The sequence below is a fragment of the Plectropomus leopardus genome, chromosome 16 (genome assembly GCF_026936395.1).
Source record: "Plectropomus leopardus strain MGB_pleo_1.0 chromosome 16, ASM2693639v1, whole genome shotgun sequence".
Lineage (NCBI taxonomy): Eukaryota > Metazoa > Chordata > Actinopteri > Perciformes > Serranidae > Plectropomus > Plectropomus leopardus.
The window spans coordinates 21,401,423-21,421,774 of record NC_142191.1 but is presented as its reverse complement, the minus strand read 5'-3'; the positions used below and the strand labels follow the sequence as shown (position 1 = coordinate 21,421,774).

The 20,352-nt window shown below is 40.9% G+C and overlaps 1 protein-coding gene across 2 annotated transcripts; it reads right to left on the bottom strand.

The window, feature by feature from the left end:
• Nucleotides 1-2,368: 2,368 nt before the first annotated feature.
• Nucleotides 2,369-19,730, bottom strand: garem2 (GRB2 associated regulator of MAPK1 subtype 2). 2 transcript variants are annotated; one of them, XM_042503585.2, is made up of 7 exons: nucleotides 19,217-19,730; nucleotides 13,903-14,043; nucleotides 8,964-9,094; nucleotides 8,715-8,880; nucleotides 7,607-8,457; nucleotides 5,017-5,186; nucleotides 2,369-4,548 (listed from the first exon to the last, which is right to left on the bottom strand). In XM_042503585.2, the coding sequence occupies exons 1-7, from the start codon at nucleotides 19,326-19,328 to the stop codon at nucleotides 3,948-3,950; spliced, it is 2,172 nt and encodes a 723-aa protein (XP_042359519.2). In that variant the 5' UTR covers nucleotides 19,329-19,730; the 3' UTR covers nucleotides 2,369-3,947. The 2 variants fall into 2 exon arrangements, with proteins under 2 accessions (XP_042359519.2, XP_042359520.2); XM_042503586.2 differs by having other exon boundaries at nucleotides 8,715-8,826.
• Nucleotides 19,731-20,352: the final 622 nt, after the last annotated feature.

The window sequence follows — 20,352 nt, the reverse complement described above, 5'->3', positions numbered from 1 at the left end:
GGAAAAAACATTGATGCAATTTCTAAAAAAACAATAAACCACGAGAATATTATCTAGTGAATTCATAAAAGCAATAAAGATTTTTCTGTAAAGGCTTTTCATAATTCTGAGATAATGTTGTTAATAAAGAAAAAAAAGCAGATTTTTTTTCATTAAGACTTTAATCAGAATTCTGAGATAATTATCTTGTTAATTCAGAAAAACGGGGACAATATTTTTTATTGTTATTACTATTATTATGAAGTGAATGCATTATACATACACAGATATGTAGTATTCATGGTGCAGGCCAATTAATTTTTATATTAATTATTTTGTATAATATACATTTTTTAATAACCCTAATAAGCATTAAGTTTTGTTGCTGTCCGAGCAGAGTTACAGCCACAGTGGTCCTGAGAGCTCTCTGAAAAATTAATAATATATTTGCCAATACAGGCAAATAAAGAAACATATTGACCAGTTTTAGCCGGAAAATTTGGTTTTCGCGAATTTTTCTTAAAAAGGGATTTCTAGGTTAAGGATAGAGGGGGAAATGGTGGTTTGGGGTTAAAAACCATATAAATCTTGATGTCCATGTTCTGTGCCACTCAACAGAATCGGTTTCCAGGGGACACTAAAAAGTGATGCACGCGGTCGGGACACCTGTTCACCTTTTGCCATAAGTGTTGGAAGTATCTCAAAACTGTAAGTTTGGGTTGTTTTTTTTTTGATAATTGTCTCTAAAGACGTCAGCATCCGTAATTGCTTTAAACTCGTTTCTGTCTGTGGCAGCTGCTCACGCACACCATTGAGTCATTCAGACACATATTTTGTTCGCACATTTATGACTGAAGAATGACTCTTGCTTTGACAATCGATGTAAAAGCTGTTATATTGACGGTTTAGATCATCATTGACTGCTTTCCGGTGACTCCTCACTCTTTAACAGCCGGTCGGTTCCGCTTGACTCGACTGAAAACGAAGTGTTAACCCTTTGGCAGACCACATTTTAGCCTTACAGTAAGGGTGAGCGAGACATCGATACTATATCGATATTGTAGTACGAATCTTAATGTCGCCTTAGATTTTTGGTATCGTAATATCGTAGGCGCTGTCTTTGTCAGGTTTTAAAGGCTGTAAGCTATTTGAGTAAAGTATTTGATGTATCATGGCTTGTTATGTTGGAGTGTAAAAAATGAGTATATCACGAACATCAAGTATAAATTACCCCCCAAATTTTATTTGAAAAATGTAACTTTGTTATAACATTACCTTTATATAACTTCAATATTACTTTATTTAACCTTACTATAAAAGTGCTGTATTTAACTTGAGTATAACAGATTTTATTTAACTTTTTTTTATAACAGTACTATAGCCTATGTAACTTGATTATAGTACTTTAACTTTATAACAAAAGCACTTTATTTAACTTTGATATATATGGTATTTTGTTTAACTTTATTATAGCAGTGCTTTATTTATCTTTATTATAACAATACTTTACAATACCTACAGTAGTTTAGAGAAGATTTTAAAATATTAAGATAAATATTGTTTATCGTGATAAAAATATTGTGATGTTATTTATTGGCCATATTGTCCAGCCCTACTTTGTAGTGTCTCAAAAACGTAATAAATCCAAAGAAAAGTTTGGTCTTATTTTGAACCGAGGTATCTGCAGATTAATTTGACACAGATATGTAATGATCCACTAAAGTTAGGTATGATATCAGGAGAATTTATCCGTGATTTTATTAGCCGTCTGCAGCTCTGCTATGTTCACTGTAAGGGAGCAGGGAGGAACAATTGCACCGTGCGTAGCTCTCTGTGGTCCACCTGGCTGTTTGTGAAAAGGTTTCTTAATTTGCTTGTGTTGTGCCTGTTTGCATGTGTTTTCTTGATTTGCCTTGTTGGTTTCTCAGGGAAACCATAGAGATATGATGGTTTTGACTTTGTGTATTCATATTAAGAAAGTAATGCACTTTTTTTGTTTCTATTTAATTATTTTGGGGTAGGATTTAGAGGTTGACCTGCACATATAATGTAGAAGAGCAATGTATCATTTGGTGTATGAAATTTTAGAAATCATGGAAAAATGCCTGTCAAAATTTCCCTCAACTAACTTGAGGAAGTAAACTTTAAAAGGGAGATGTTCCTTTAAAACTATTCATTTTTATTATTCAATAACTAGATGATAACTGCAGCTGTGGTGTGTATCTGATGCGACATTAGTTATGTTATTCTTTCAGCGGTTTATGATTACGTCCACTCTGATAAAGCTTTGGACCTTTTTCTCATATTCGCAATTTTACTGGACCTCGTACTTTCAAGCAGCCATCAGTGTGTTTTGTGACGTGTTAAGACGTAAACAAATGTGAACATATTACCTAGTGTAATTTCATTTATTATAATGCATGGCTAAATCAAGCATATCTGAACAAGTGATCTGAGGTACATTTTGAGAACTCTATTTCTGAGGCAGTAGAAAATTGTATTATAACATGGCAACACATCTGTGTGGAGCACTCCAGGCAGAGGGACGTCTCGTGTAACCCTTAAAGGAGATATTAATTAGGAATGTCACCCTCCCAAAGCACGAAATGGCCTGGATGCACAGTACTGTATACCAAGAGATGGTTCAGTGGATCATGGATTAGTACCAGACACTCAAGAACAGGGTTCCCACAGTCATGAAATTCTTGGAAAAGTTATAAAAAAAATTTTTAAAAATGGTTTTAAAGGTCTGGAGATGATTTAGAGTTAACAGAATGTTTTGGAAAGTTTTGAATAAACACAGTTTTGGCCATTGTTCAAAATATATTCCTAAAAATCCTAAAAACCTGTCCTAGGTTATGCGAAATACTACCAACTTAAAATCTAGTGTTGCTCTACGTAACTGTTGAAATGTCACCAGTATCACGTGATACACACCGGAGGCGTATGCAGCTTGTTGGTGGCGGGAATGTCTGATGTGCAAGTAAAGTCAGCACGCACTCGCTCTTTGCTTAACTGCACATGCTGGGAAAGTGCATGTTTAATATGTTATGGCTTCCAAATGACAAATATGACATATGGCTCACAAAAGAGGCAGAATGTAGCTGTGCTGGATGGAGGCTCTGCAGCCAAACTTTTGACTTTGTGGTGCAGAGCAGTATAGCGCTCAAATGTGTGCGTACCTCTACACATAAAGTCATGGAAATCAGTTAAAATAATATGGAAAAGTTATGGAAATTTCTTTAATTTGTTGGTTTAAAAATGTGTGGGAACCCTGAAATAATTACTTCATTGGGTGCTTTTGATTTTTATACTTTCTGCGTTTTTCATTTTTTTATTTTGCTTTTAACAGCCATTTCTTATCTCCTAACAATTGTATTTCATGCCAATTACAGGCCGCTGAAGCTCAAGCACAGATGAAGAAGAACTAAATGAAAAACACTGTGCAAGACACTCAGGTAGGAAACCGATTCAGTGTTACATGTCCTGCTGGTCAACAATAGAGGCTTTATATTGCAAAAACTCACATTAAACCCCTTTATTTTTATGCAGAACGTTGGCATGTTTTCCCCTCATCAGATTTTATGTAGGATCACAAACCCACGCAGTGCTTAAAACCAACATCTGTCTCAAAGCATGAGGATGTATTGTGGTCGACTATTTGCCCCTAATGCAAACTGAACACTTTTTTCACGTTGCTGTCTGTTGTCGTCATGTGTTAGTAAACTAGTCCCAGTCCGTGATTCAGACAGGAAGTATCTATGCAGTCAGAGACTCCTGGCATGAGAGCCAGTCTGGTGTCAGTTCTTTAGTGTGACCACAGGGTGGCGTGGTTTCCTTCAGCAGAGTCTGGGCTTCAGTCAGTGGGGCTCAGCAGCCACTTGCTCACAGTGGAAGGCACATTCAGGATGGCTCAGGAGCCAACAGGCACATTATCAGGACAGTGTGCGTGTGTATGTGTGTGTGTGTTAGATCTTGGGCCTCCAGCCCTGTATGAACTGTGTGATCTTGGTGACATGGAGTCGGCTCAGGTGGAAGTCATGTGACAGGATTTCCTCGGTCAGCTGCACCAGAAGGCTGCCGTCAATGCGCTCCCGCTGGAATACGGCCACTGCCGCCTCTGAAAGGCCGATGAACCGCAGGCAGGCCGACACCTCCTCCAGTGACAGCACAGACAGGTCGGAAGGAGGCCGCCAGGTGGGGTCAGGGGGCGGGGACAACCCTTCTGTGACCCCTGTTGACATCCCACCACCTTCTGCACCTCTGGAGGAATCTGTCGTGGCATTGGCTGTGGGCTCGGGTGAGGGGCAGGGGGACTGGCGGTTGAAGGGGTTCAGCGCCCCGAAGGGAGCAAATCGACTCTGTGGAGGTGGCGGCCTCAGTCGAGGTCCAGAGGACGTGAAGGACTCGACCCACGGCTCTGCCCAGGTGGCCTGTGCTGGCTGAGGATTGGCTGTGTTGTCTGCGGGGGCGGCAGGGACCGGCTCAGGACTGGCAGGGTTAGGGGCCGGGCAGTCCGCCCATGAGCATGGGTAACAGTAGAGGGAGGCATCTGGAGAGGGCGAGCAGCTGGGACAGAGCAGGAGAACGACATAAGCTTCTAGTATCAGTCAGTGTGACTCTATTCAGTTTTAAAAACGTTAATCATATACATTGTATTAAAGTGTGGTAGGGGTCGAATGATACTGGTGTTTCAGGGCCGATACTGATACCTATTATTACTAGTTAATGACACCGATAACCATTATTTGGAACCGATATGCACTTACATAAAAGTGGAAATCTTTCTGTTAATATTTAAAATATGGAATATAACAAACTCCAACACAAAACTTTGTTTAAATGCCTTTAGCAAATGTTTAACCAAAACTGAAATTTTCAACATCAAATACAGCATTTACTGCAAGTCATCTAGACCTGCCATTAAAATGCTGTAGTATAATAATTCTGAATAAATGTATCAACGATTTATACCTGGCAATAAATCTTTTTCTGATTCTGATTTATTGCATGTAAAAAAGAAAATCTGTTCTGTACCTGTCCTGAAGTCCAGAGGAGTAGAAGGAGAGGTTGGGTCTTGGGGAGGTGGAGGTTTTGGGAAAGCGAGGAGGGACAGGAGGGCTGGGGACCGGACTGGAGACGGTGCCCCCTTTAGAGCAGCGGGGGGGAACTGGAGGGGCGATCAAATAGCGGCACTCCTCTCTCACCTACACACAAACACACACGCGCAAGAATATAAGAGCTACGACAGCAGAAAAAAAAGTGAACTCCTAAAACTTGACTTCTCATGAGGCTTAATGGGAGTGAGTGAGTGTGTGTGTGTGTGTGTGTGTGTGTGTGTGTGTGTGTGTGTGTGTGTGTGTCTGCTGGCTTGTCTCAATGTTCTGCTTGGTAAATGTCAAACTTAGTGACCTTTACACCTCAAACAAACTCCCTCACACACAGAAGCTCTCTCCCTCATCCCCCCCCAACCCCCACCACGCACACACACACACACACACACACACACACACACACACACACACAGAGAGTGTCTTGGCAGACTAAATATCAGGGAATGAAGAAACACTAGTGTGACAGGGTATAATTCTGCTTTACAGCACACATCACCCACACACTCTGTAACGCTTCTAGCTGCTATCACTTTGAAAGAAAAAAGTTAATTAAACAAAACAAAGCGAGATAATTTCCCCCTTACAAACTCAGACACCATACACACCAACATGTGAGCACCAAAGCTGAGAAGCCACCCATTAATGCCAGAATAAGAACAGCTCAGCTAAGAAAACAGCATTGCTCTCAGCACCACACACCATTTTCTGCTTTAAAGTACATTTGTTTTTGTTGATGGTTTTATCTATGAAAGTGCTGGTCATATTATTGAGGAACATAATAGCCTCCAGCTGAACATGAGAAGCATTAAACAATTTGTGGAAAGAGTGTAACGTTGAGACTGAGCTTTGTTAGTGCACACACAACCCTGAATTTACAAGTTATAATAGGAATATACAGATAGACGAAGTACAATCCAACAAAGTACTTTAGAGTTTTAAGTTGTTAATGTGTGATTGCAACAGTCTGAAGTCGAAAAAAAGTTAAACAGCAGTGATTCTCAACTTATGACATCACTACACAAAAAACCCACCAACATTTGTCTTTTGTATTTAATGGGAAAGGTTACAATCAGCATCCATATCCAGGACAAATAACTCTGCAGTAGTCACAGGTATTTATCCTCTCAAGCTCTGATTGGCTTCCATTGGCAGTGATGGACATATGACACCTAGGTGTGCTTGCTAATTTTATCCCCTGTAGCTGCACAATGCAGTGACAGGCTGCTACAAAATTTTGTCAGTTTCTGTCAAAGCAATGCTTGACCATCGATCTAAATTTAGACTTTGCTGAATTTGAAAGAGAGGCTGAAAAAGTAAGAGAAATTTAAAAAACTAATCTCTGTAACATTTCCACCGGCCTCCACGCTGCTTTACTTTTTACTAACCTGTTTTCAGGCCTGTCCGTCAGGGTGAATGTGACACAGTTTAGGTATTTCAGGTAATTTAAACTTTAACTTTTAAATGTTAAACAAAGTACTCTAAATATAGTTAACATGCCCTCCTCTATAACGAGCCAAAGTCGTGTCCCATCTATCAGTCATGGGAGCTTTAGTTGTTCAATGTTATGTCTTTGTTAAAATTAGTACATGTTCAAATTTTCTGTCCAAGTAACTGTTTATCTTAACATTAAGAAAAAAACCACAGGCGTCTGTAGTAGTATTATAGTAGTGTTCTCTCTTGCCAGAGTTAGTGCTTCTTTGTCTGTGTTTTGTGTCATTGATAACTGAAATATCTTAAATATGTTTGGGTGTTTTGCACTGAGGCTATTCCAAGATGCCATCTTGGTCTCAAGGAACATGAATGCCCCTTCCCACTTTTTCTGACGTGTATGTAGAATAATCAACTGATTCCTTTAGAATGAAAAACCAAATTTTGGCCCTAAGCTCCACCAGTTTCAGATCTACATGTAGAAGTGGGGGATGAGCTGGCACTGGCAGCAACAGCCAACATGGTTGAGCAGACAAGCAAAAGTGTAACCTGCAGAAAACTGTATTTCACTGAAACTCTAAGGCAAACAGAAGACTGTGTGATTGACAAATGATTTTTTGGAAGTGCAGTGCTGATACACAGCAATCACAATCTTTTCTGCTCTAATCATCACATTAGACTGATGCGCTGTGGCCGTCATTTATCGTGAAATCAATAACAATTTGGTCATTCTTAAGAGCACAGGCTCCATCAGTATTATACTCTACCACACGACTGAACTGGCTCTTTATTTATTGAATTACTATATTCCAGGACACAACACACGTGTACCTGCTGCATCCTCGATGATATGTATTCATGTGCTGTGAGCATATGGGCTGTGAGTGTATGGCAGCCTTTCCAGGAAGTCAGTGTGAGTTTGTGTGAGTGTGTGAATGTGGCCGCTGAGGTTTAAAAGCTGTAATGTATGAATAATTCAAACCAGGCATCCTGACTTTTAACAACCGGATGCTGCTGTGGACGGATAAAAGGAATGAGAGACAGAAGGACGAAAAAAAGGACAGGAGGTGAAGACTGAAACTCACAGCATCAGATTTTGGAGGTACAGGTGGCGGGGTAGACACTCTTGTCACCACGGTACCCAGAGAACCGTCCAGTGAGGAAGACGAATGAAAGGAGATGAGATTTGGCTCCTTCCCCAAGCCTTCTGCGTTCTGATTGGTCCACAGTTCCTCGTAAGGGATTTCCTCACTGGTCCTCATTTCGGCATCGGTCCACTCAGGAGTCACATACTCCCGCTCCTCACCTGGTCCCTCCCCCAGCCGCTCTCCAAGAGAGTCCCTGCAGCGCTGTGATAGGCTGTCCGTTACCCCACCCCCATACCCGCACATGGAGAGGCGCTGCAGTGCCGGTGCCAAGGAGTCCTGACCCGACACACACATGCGAGAGCGCCGCGGGCTCACACACTCCTCTGTCATACACTCCAGCTCTGGCCGGGTTTCTCTAACAGCGCGAGAGTAGGCATCAGGGTCAAATGCGTGTCGCAACAGGAGGCTCTCCAGAGCCGCCGTGTGAACGGAGGCCTCGGCTACGTTGAATCGGGGCATGCAACGCAGAAGCAGGAAGTGGGAGGGGGAGACTTCCTGTCGGCGGAGTACCATGCACAGCACCACCGTCTTGCTGACGATGTTGAGCAGCTTGTAGCGGTGGCCCTCTCGGACCGCATGGCGGTCATAGGGGTTTCGTGGTGGTCGTGACGGCACGGACACATTAACTGGGAGGCGAACCCTCTCGATGATGCTGCGTACAGTGTGCTCCCCCCCCAGCATGCCCTGCTCCAGAGGGGAGCGTGTGCAAAAGCGTCCACGGCAACCAAAGGGTAGGCTGACGCTCTGGTTGGTGCGATGGTTCATGCAGACCAGGCAGGGAGTTTTACCTGAAGAGGCGGTGACAGAAAGGTGCATCAGCCAGGGGTCAAAGAATGTAGAGTAAAGGTCACATTAGTCTCCTGCTCAGTAAAACTGATCTTTCACTGCTGAACACAGACGGTCTGATCTGAGTTATCAACAAATATTCCACACAGTACTGCCGATGATGTCACTGATCCCCTCGTGCTCACTGAATATAGCACATGAATAACCACAGCAACAGGACTCCATAAAACACAGAAATAAACACTCCGACCATACGTACTTCTAGGAGTCTTCCCCAGGCGTCTCAAGAGTGCGCTCAGACCCGTCTTCTCCTTGGATGGCGTGGCACAGAGAAGCTCCGCCTTCCCCATGAGTGACAGCTCATCTCCAGCCTGCAGAGTGAAGCTGTATGGTTCACTGTCCTCACTGAACTCCCCTGAAACCACCTGCAGCATACACATGTATGGATGTATGGACATGATATTGCATGACACAAACTTTAACTACGATTCTCTCGTGTTATTCAAACCTTGACGCTGAAGGTGATCGTCTCCATGACAAAGACCCGGTCAGGAAAGATGCCAGCAACTTCCTCCACACTGGAAAAATACTGGACTGGATCCCTGACGTCTCGGTCTTCATCCAACAACTTGAACTTCCCTACAGAGAGGATGGAAGAGGGACAGGGGTGAGAGAAGGGAAGGGTAGAGGAGGTGCAAGAAGGGAGGTGCAAAGATAGGTGGAGCCTGGCAATCACCTTTTTATGTTATTTAGGCTTAAACAACACACTGCTTGTTTTTCCTAAACCTAACCACCTTTTGTTGCATAAAGGTAAACACGAGGTGTTTTACCGTCTTTTGAAAAAGACTGTATGCATTTAATGAGCAAAACATGCACTGCATGTCCTGTGAAACACAGATGTGTTTTTTGAAAAGACCCAGTGCATTTAACAGGTGTAATTTGACACACCCTCCAAGAACGCCAACAACAGACGTAGGACCATACCTTGCGTGTCATACGTAAACGTGAACGGAACAGACCAAGGAGTCATATTCGAAGAGTTGGAATGAGAATGTGTTGGGTGGATGAGGAAAGAGGAAGGTGAAGAAAAAGGGGGAATGGTGGAGGAAGGAACGAAGGAGGTCAAAGAAAGAGGAGAGAAAAGTGGAGGAAGACAGAAAGGAAGGAAAGGGAGCAATTATAAAAATAGGTGAAAATCTTTCTTTTCTCTGTTTGACTCCCTACAGATCTACACACACCTACACACACACACACACACACACACACACACACACACACACACACACACACACACACACACACACACACACACACACACACACACATCCGCAGTAGACACTGTTTGGACGAAAAGAATACAAAGACACCTCCGTGACCTGTGACCTGGCACCAGTTCTCTGCCAATCGACAGCCGACGGAGTTGGCATGGCAACCAATAAAGGACCCCCATTCTCACGCAGAGCAGAGACACATCACCATGGAGACACTCACACATACTCACACATACACACTTTCACCCTCTCTTTCCTTTGCTCATCCCCTCCTCTGTCTGTAAATCTTTCACAGTCATGCGCTCCAGTGCTGCAGTCCAGTAACTTTAAACTGTCCGTGTTTTGGTTTGTGCCACTTTCTGACATTATAAAGAACCCATAAAGGAATGCACAATAGGCTCCAAATCAGCCTTATTAAAATCACATTATCCTTTCTTTTTACCAGTTTAATTGCGTTTAACTACTGCAGCCCTTGAAGGGTCCTCCTTTTTCTTAGAGTGTTTGTTTGTAAGGGAAAGAGACATGAGGAAGTTTTTTTGTCTGGGAGGCAGCACTGCATACCAAATTCAACCATCCTTCTCGCCAGCACCTCCCTCCTTTTCTCTCCCACTCTTTCTCCTCCACCCCCCACCTTCCAATTCAAACAGAGCCCCCAGGATAAGGAGCTTCCACCCAGCGAACAATAACAGCTACTTTTTAGCACAACTCACTACCACCCTTCCCAAAGACTGAAACTCAGAATGGTACTGCGGAGCAACAAACTATAAAAATAAAAATGGATCACTGGCTTTTCAATCCCTACACACAAGGCTTTGCCCACCAGTTACACATTACAAGTGTGGCTGTGGCGCCACTTGTTTCACTGAAAGCCATTCATTTGGCTTTTCTGTCCCGTACCCTTCAGTCATCTTTGCTTTTCTCACTGATGGACTGAGGAGGATACAGACAGAGAGAGAGGATGAAGGAGGGAGCATCCTGTTGTCTATACCTTGGGGGAAACCTATATTGCTCTCCTCCTAAGCTTATTTAGACTTCCTGTATGAAGTCATCACACAGACATTAGCTCATCACTGGCGGTGGCCTCTGATTCAACAACAACATACCTGTCATGTTTTAAGAGACACAAAGGTAGCTCTAAAATTTAATGCATAATACTGGAACCCATCGTTAAAATGGCTCGGAGCTGAGAAAGATGTCCGGTTGATGCAATGCTTCAGGGTCCAGCAGCAGAAATGGCCAAAGCTGCTTTGTGTTGAGCTGGGCAGATACTGTGCTGTCCTGGATGTGTGGCAAAAAATCCATTTGATCATCCAACAGCCAGAATGTTGATGATCAGGGGTTGTAACCGCCCAAAAACTGAATGTCAAGCAACCACCAAACTCTGAAATTAGTTAGGGCGACCCATTCTGGGTTAAAATTGGGCCTAATATCTACAGTATCTGTCTGGGTTAAGAGGAAGTGATTAAAAGGTAACCCATAGAGTGCCCCAGAGATGAAGTTTTTCTGTTAGCTAACCTGGAAGTAAGCTCTGCCCTGGTTTCCTCATCAAAAAGCCTATGGGATTTGTACATAGGTATTTGAATCATTGCCGAAAATACTCTCTTTGTTAAACAAACATTTATGATACATATATGTTTTGTTCAGCAAGATAATCTTTCCAGATGAACACCACTTTCAGGAGTTTTGACTCCTAAATGTTACAAGAAAAAAAAAGTTTTAAAAAAACACAACCCAACAACGTTAGACTACTAGAAACTACATTACGGTTGCTACTGCTACAAGACTGTAAAGCCTTGTTCGATGAGGCTCAGCATGATGACGTTTTGTAGTCTTATTTAGTCACTTGTTATTAACTGCCTTTGTAAAGACACGTAAAAGCTTCAAAGTTCGCAAGTTGGGTATTCAAGTTTAGTGCTCTGATAACTTGAATAGGGAAAAAAAGATATATATATATATATATATATATATATATATATATATATATATATATATATATATATTGTGGCTTTTCTAGACTTTCAAGAAGTTATCAGACAAAATGGATTAAATCCTGATGGTGAAGTGTTGTCGCACAGTGAGATGAGAGATTGTAGCATATCACAGCTTCTGCTGCTTCAATTTTGTCCATTCCTTTTTAATGTATCTCTTGTAATGTCACTCTGTTTATGCAAGTGCAATACAAAATTGCTGAAAATACTCCTATGATAAAACTCTGGTTACACCAGTACGCTGGAGAGCCCTTATTTGACTCGGACCTAATTAAAGTCCGTTTTTTTTATAACAAAACAAAGATAACTACTATTTACTCTTTGAGCTATTTACTTTTGCTGCTAACTGCAAGTATTGCCAGTATTGGCAGTCATGGACAGTCAGTGACATTTTGGTAGTCATGTTTAAAATGACAGTGATCTCAACACCCTCCCTCCCAACCAAGTGTTCTTTCATTCTTCTGAAAAGGAGCCCAAGAGGCGGCAGTAGTGTGAGGTGACATCAGCACTCAATCGGTGGAGGAAACAATGAAGAGGAGGCATTAGGATCCAGTTACACAGAGAATAATGTGACTGGTCGGACAGTCTGAACAATGGGATTGTGGGGATTGAGCTCTGGTGAGGTCATTCTGACTAGACTCATTCAGCAGGAAGAAGACAGGTCAATGGACAAGAGGAGTCAGGGAAGGTCACATCTACAGTAGCCGGTTGTCTGTACATTAGGAGCTGAAGTAGGAGTCTGATATTACGTACCATTATTCAATAGCGTTAAATGGTACAATGGAGTACATGTTGGGAAATAATAATTTTATTCAAGTTTGACTAGACAATTGTAATGATTTTACTAAAATCACTTTTCAAGTTTTGCGTCTAACTGTTTGGTTGTAAAGTAATTTAATTAGCCCCCTGACATATTTTTCCTGTTTTTTTTTGTTTGTTTGTTTGTTTGTTTGTTTTCATCTTACGTAACTTTCAGGTTATTAAAGCCCTACACTAGGTCTGCAACTACCGAATATTTTGAATGTTTTATCGATTCATCAACTAGATGTTTAGTTTATAAAATGTCAGAAAATGGTGAAATATGTGGATCAGGGTTGATGATGTCCTCAAATGTCATGTTTGAACAAGCTGGAATCAGAGAATTTTGACTTTATTTAATTACGTAAACCAATTAATTATCAAAATGGTTGCAGATTAATTTCATTGTTGAAAACAAACAAATAGCTGTTGCAGCTCTACTCCACACTGTCAGGCAGTGTCCAGGTCTTCTTCAAACCTAAGACTTCATAAAAATCATGTCTACAGTATTCCATCAGATGGAAAAGAAATCCAGACATCTTGTGCAATATTTTATATGCAAATTCCCAAATTTGAGTCTGGAATAGTGTATATCTGTGGAAACTTTAGGATCTCCCCTGTAACATCCACATTCTGTACATTGGAACTAAGATTTGCACTGACTGGCTTAATAAAGGCTCAAACAATATGAGGATGTTCCTAATACCTGACATGTGTGTCTTTTGGGAAGAAATAACTGTCAGGAAGCCACATAAACATGAAAAGAACAAGCAAACTCTATAAAGAATTGTCTTTCTTCTTGTTTGATCTAAAATGGATTAAGATGAAGTCTTATAAACTACGTTCATATTTGATGCATATTATATGCACATAAATGTCTTGAACACAGAAAATAAGAAAATCCAGGCAGAGGGCAGAGTCTCTGCAGATAGTAAATACACCACACACACTGAGAGTGGGTCATAAGTGATGATTGAGAGGAATTACATCTGCATAAGAAAAATCCTGCTCAGTATATCTCTAATTTGAACATCCTGCATTCTGTCTCTAAAACATAGTGACCAACTATTACTGAAAGCTATTACATTTCAACTATCATTACTTGGCACTAATGGCTTATCAGTCAATTTCTGCTGTGTCTATCGTGTGTGTCTGTTTGCACAAAGAGACGTTTTCCCCAACAAAAATAGAGCAAGTGGAAAATGTTGACCTTGTGACAAAAATGTTTGTGAGATTTATTCCTTCCCCCAACCCAGAGGAAATGAACAATTTAGGAAGAAATTGGTATTTTTAGGTTGAGGACAAAATTTTGACTATTGAGATATTTTTTGGCATGCTTGTGTAGAAATGCAGTGTGTGTGTGTGTGTGTTTGTGTGTGTGTTGGCTCACCCTGGTATTGCAGAGGGATGTCTATCTTGGGTCCAATAACGTAGTGTCCCTCCTCTAAGCTGTGGGCAGTCACTGTGGTCCACTGACGACAGGAGTGTAACAGCACCACATCCTCCTCCGACAGCCCCTCCACACATTCACCTGAAACACATTCACACAAAGAAATGGATTAGTGATGCACAAAAAGTCTACCTGAAACAACAGGTTTTAATATCTAAGGTTACACTAAATTGCTCAGCAAAGGTTAACAGGAAAACATTTCCCAAACACAAACATACACACGCACTCAGGATTCAGTGTCCATAATTACCACTATCAGTGATGGTTCACCACACCGAACCTATTCATCAGGATCCTGCTATGCAACTGGCAACCCACTATTACCCAGCAGCCCCCATACATACGCCCTGCTCTCCAGCTTTCACCAGAGCCATCATGTAGCACAACGGCATTGATTTCTGCAGATTGCACAGTGGTACAATTCAATCACACACCACACACACTCACACTCAGATCACATGGATGCACATCTTTCTGTTGTTGTTGCTGAAGGATAGCGGTTATCACTAAGCCTTTTAATCTAACAACCATGTTGACTGATGGCTGAATGCAAACACGTCACAGATGATGAGATGCCATTTCAAAGGTGCAATGCATATTAAAGGGTCAGTTCACCCAAATCACAAAAAAGACCATTTTCCCCTCATATTTCTACAGTTATAGAGCCATACAGATCATTTGGATATATATTTTTTTGTTTTATTTTTTTAACCACAAGGAAAAAAAAATACACAACAGTAATACCACTTTCCATAAACAACTTGGGTACTCTGGATGACTGGCAGATTGCTGTCAACAGTTTTTAGGAGTTAAGTACGTTAAATACCACTCATCAAAAAGAAGTCAACTGCACTTTTCTCAACTGTGAAGACCCAAATTTTGAGGGGAGTTTGTAAAGTAATGCCCCTAACTCAACTGCAAGCAGAGTTTTTTTCAAACTTGTTAAACTTTGTTACATGTCTGCATGGGTCTTCTTGTGATTAATGTATAAACTTTTGTTGTTTTCAGGAATTTCGGTCCAGCAGCAAAGTTCAACATGGCCACTGTTCTTGAGATTCATCAGAAGCAAGGAGGTGTCCAAAACCCCCTATGAACATCCACGCAGGACTGGAAAATGTGTACAAGGACAAGAACAGCTGTAAAAAAATGGCTTCATAACCAGCTGTCCTGGTCTACTGCTGCCTCAGCCATCAGCCATTGTGTAAGGTAAAGTGGAGCAAATATAGTGTACACTTAAACTGATGTTGATTTCTTTAGGTGGCTAAAATATGTCCCCAGCAGTACATTGCTTAGCTTCTGTGCCCGTGTTGTATTACCCCTACCTAAACCTGAGCCAAACCCTCTAGGGACTGTACTTTATTTATCAGATTTGGTGGAGGCTGGGATTTATTTTAAAGAAATACAAAATACTACCATTTAAAGTTGTATGTCCTAAGCCAAAATATAAACACAAGTTCCTCCCCAGTGCTTAATTTAAAAAAAAAATGCTTTACCTGTTATGCATCACCCCTTTCCCCCCTCATAAATAATGAGCAGTCCCGGCAGGCGACCAGGAGCACACACAGAAAGCCGAGACCAGCTCAGGTCCGTTTGAGGCGTGTACATGACGAGTAGCTCAATTCTGAACCGCTTTATGGGTGTGTTAGTCCGACTTCAAGAAATTTAATTTAGTATGATTTTGTTTGGACTAACATGTTCACATGTTTTAAAAGTCCACTTTCAGTCAGACTAACGCAATAATTTTTCTAACATCATGTCAGAGTACTTATTGTGGGAACTGTTGGTTTACTGTATGAGTTAATGTACTAGTTGCTTTACACTACTTGTTACAACCACAGCTAATTCCACTTGGGTCACGTGAAAGAAGTTTTCTTGTGATTTGGGTTGACTGACACTTAATGCAGTGAATATTACTTTTGTGTAGCCTAATGTACTTAATCGTGACAAAACTTTGTTAGGCAAGTGTTTAATCTGACAGTAGACCAGAGCCATCACATCACCTGGTAAACCACATCACACTGAATGACACCCCCACACTCACATACCAGTGAGCCACAATTTCCCCTGCAGATAAACACAGTTTGTGTTTGTTGTTAATATGAAATAGATGGGGTAAAAGCTAGAACCAAATGCTGACAGCAAGTCCTGTTGTAAATAACTAACCACCATCTAGGTTGGCTGGTTGTGCAAACAAGCAGGCATCTGTGGGGTAACTACAGTGCAGTTAATAAACACCTACGGGTGCGCTCTCTCTACATACACACATGCACACAATGCACACGCGCGCCGCCTAAGGTGCGTAATTTTCGGGGACCATGACACGGCTCGGGAGCGCGCTTTTGTCCACGAAGGAAAGTTGGAGGTTTTCCTCCTCTTCCCCGCTCGTTAGTATTCACCACGTTCACCGACAGATTACAGCATTTACATATGAAAAGAATTGAGCAGCACTTCAGCAGCACAACAGACACTTTGTGGCTTTCCGGGCCTCGCTGGACTGGAACAACTTTGGCCATGACACCCATCGAGCGTTCCCAAAGTAAAGACACCAAATCTGGTGAGGCAGAGAATCATGTTTGCGGCAAAACATAGAGGGGTGAATAGAAAAGTGTACACAAATGTTACACAAAGAATCCCTCGTGGAAGTCAGCGTGTTGGTGTGATCTAAACAAATCGGTGTCCGAGAATAAATGAATAAAAGCATCAAGGTGTCAAGACTGAACCAGAAAAATAACGGAAATAAGGCGACGTTGGTTTCAAAATAAAAGCACAAAATGCGTCCAGTCAACAAAACCTCTCAATAATGTTCTACAACATACTATATTCTCCCCCTTGCTTCTCCAGTGTTTTTCCAAATTACGTCAACAAAGCCCAAAACTTTGCACTTAATAAACTAAAACACAAATGATTGAATGAGTTTATAGTAATTTACTTTGACAACCACGCTGTCAAAATACAAAAAGACTCTGATCAGAGACTATAATGGAGCTATTTGTTGGTAGTATTTAGTTGTTTGCTAAACATCAGTAATGTTGTTTGTATTATTCTAGATGTTTGCTTTATTTAGGTTACATTTTGCTAGTGTTTTAATTTGACTAGTTATTTGTTTCAGCGTATTATTATTGTTTTATTTAGCGTATTTAGTTTTTGTGTAATTGGTATTAGTTTTATTAGTAAATTGAGTAATATGTGGCACCCGTTGTTAAGATAGATAGGCAGGTAGGACCAGCATACACCTGGGTGAGCAAAATGTTGCTTTTTTTTTTACTAGAGCAAGTGCCAAAGCAAGAGAGGCAGCAGGAGTCATGCTTTTTTTGTTCCTTTGTTTGCTTGCTTGTCTTTGGCTCTACAACTCAAAAGAACCACAATAACTTTGAATTAACATTTGGCTTCTTTTGCCTGCGTACATCACATGTTGATGGTGCATCAGAGGCCCACTATGATCTAATTAGAGTCTGTTTATATATTTATACCAACAAATGATCTAATCTAATTGGAGTCTTTTAATATTTGGACAACACAACTCACTTTAAAAGAAACTTGATTTGACTCATGCCTGTTCGGTATAGCTATTTTAACTCAAAGCAAATCTGAGCAACATTTTTATTGAACCTGTCAGTCAAGATTAAATAGTGGTGCAGGCTCATAAACAACAGTGTCATTTGGTATGAAACATTACATGTTGGCAAACATGATGATATTGTGTGCAGTTTACTGGAAACATATTCCAGGATATCTAGGTGGTGGAGTTCCAATTTATTATCCATTACTAACAAGTGATGTCAAAGCTGGGTAACGACCTTAAGTTAGTGAGACACCATCAACATATGTTTAGAAAGTTAAGTATCATAAAAAAACCTTTTTACCCAATTTACCCTGAAAAGACCCACCGCTTCTGTACGCAATCTTAATGACAGCAGATGGAGATTAAGATTCTCCACTAGATTACCCATGGCCACCCCAAGTTTATGTTTAAAGTTTTTGAGATAAAGAATGATTCATATTTTCGTATCATAAGATGTTTAGTATCTCTGGCAATGCTGTGTAGCCTAATAGAATCTGAAGTAACCTATCTTAGAAATTATGACTTTTTTTAATCCTTTTAATACCAATATAAACAAAGTAAAACTCTCAGAAGAGTGTTGGCAATGCTGTGCTCAACTTTATAGTTGTATGTATTGTGCCAATAAACAACAATGCAGTGAGATTTTTAAACTACTTTGAATACCTAAATATTTTTAAGAGCAAGTACTCCAAAACTTGAACTCAAATAATTGTTTGACTCGGCAACCTTCACTTGTATTGGAGTAATATTTAACCAGGAGTATCTATTCTTTGACTCAAGTAACACAGTTGTGTATTTTGTCTAGGGGTCAAAAGATTATCGGCCTGACTGATTATTGGGGGCCGAGGTTTGGCATTTTGTCGATTATCTGTATCTGCGTTTTATTTTAATGAATTCATTAAAAAGTGCCAAGAAAGTGTCAGTATAGGAGGAACTTTTACTTTGTAAAACCTCAGGGAGCTATTTTTATTTATTAATTTTATTATTCAAATTTTTACTTGACTTTATAGAAAAGTCCGTTTCTATTTAACCTTTGTCAAAGGAATCTAAACAAAGTTTTGTGTAGGAGTTTGTATCGGTTCCAAATAGCTGTTACCAGTCTCATGAACTACTAATAATCGTATCTGCCCTAAAAAACAGTATCAGTCGACCCCTAATTTTGTCCACCACTGACTATTACGGTATGATTCCATTCATTCTGTGATTATTAAATTTGTTTAGCAAACAGATGCTGTTTTGACAAGATTACTACCAAGGTAACAAGATGCTGATACATGATAACATGTATATCTACATTTATGTTTAAATTGTGAAGTGATCGCCCTTTTTTAACAAGGGTCAAAGGCTTTATTCTGAAAACCTGTACCGGAAGTGGTATTTTTCCTCCCAGTCTTGACACCGTTGAGATTCTTAATAAATTACTACACTTGTTCTAAACTCCCAGCCTTGTAACACTCACAAAAACCGCTAGAAACTCACCTTCCCCGGTAAAAGTTTGAGTTTATCTGTTTTCCCGACTGGAAAACGTTATTTATCGTCATGTGTCATCATTGCTGTCGCGGTAACTTAAAGTCCGGTGATGTGAAACGACGGAGGAACGTTAGCTAGCTGACAAAAAAGGACAACAGCAGAAAAGTTTAAAACAGTGGCGCCGGAGGTTCAGGCACCCGGTGAGGGTGGTTGGTCTCTTACCGTGGGCCAGGCGGACCAGAGTGGGCAGACGGAACTTGCTGACCACCGCGTCCAACGGCAGCGCCAACGGGCTCCAAGTGATCTCCGATAGGCTCGCCGACAACTTCTCCATCCTCCCGGGTCATCACGCTACCGGAGATAACGGTGATGATGGTGAAGATAAGGACGGTGGTGGTGATGGTGATAGCGATGAGGAGGATAAGGGTGATGGTGGTGGTATGATGGCAAAGAGTTTCGCCATGTTTGAGTGTAGGAGAGACGGAGCGCAGTCACAGTCGGTGCGCACGAGCGGTGGGAGGGAGCGCGAGCCCTCTCTCTTTCTCCCCCTCTGTCAGTCAGTGTTTGTCCACCCCCACACGCGAGAGCAGACTTTGATTTTGGAGATTTTGTTACCATATTGGAGATCATATCATCAGTCGTAGACGTGAGGAAGGTTTCTCTGTCTTCTCAAGCGTAGGCATACTGTTTGATAACCGGCTCTGTATCTTTTTATTTTCTCCATTAGTTATTGCACCACTTAGTCCAGAGGTCAGTGTTACCTGCTGTGTGTGGGTGGCAGGTGTGTGGGCAGGGACTTTTCAGGCTAAACTTTTTCCTGCCTGCTGTGGGCTCATTTTAAGATCCCCAAAATGTCAAGAAATTACAGAAACTGTAGGTCTATGCAAGTCATTATTTTGGTATTTTCAGGGTGGGGTGTAACTATGGTGGTACATTTACTCAAATTATGTACTGAGGTACAGTACTTGTGCTTTACTTGCTTTTTTTGTGCTGTGGCGGAAGAAGTATTCGTCAGTTATTTAAGTTAAAGTAGTAATATTACACTATGGACACTCTGTTGCAAGTAAAAGTCCTGCATTGAAAGTGTACTTAAGTAAAAGCAAGTAACTATATTCAGGAAAATAATCAGGAAAAAGTTTTAAATTTAAGAGTACCCAATGCATAAAAAAAAAACATGGCAAAACCTCAAAATTATTTTGAAAGAGTCAAAAAACACCCTTAAACCCAAATTTATTTAAAAAAAGAGAAGAAAAAATAGTTGGCAATTAAATTTCTGTGAATTGAGTGATTGATTAATCAACCAACTGTTGCAGCTGTACTTGTATAAACTGTTTGGTAGTTAAATTTATAACAAATCA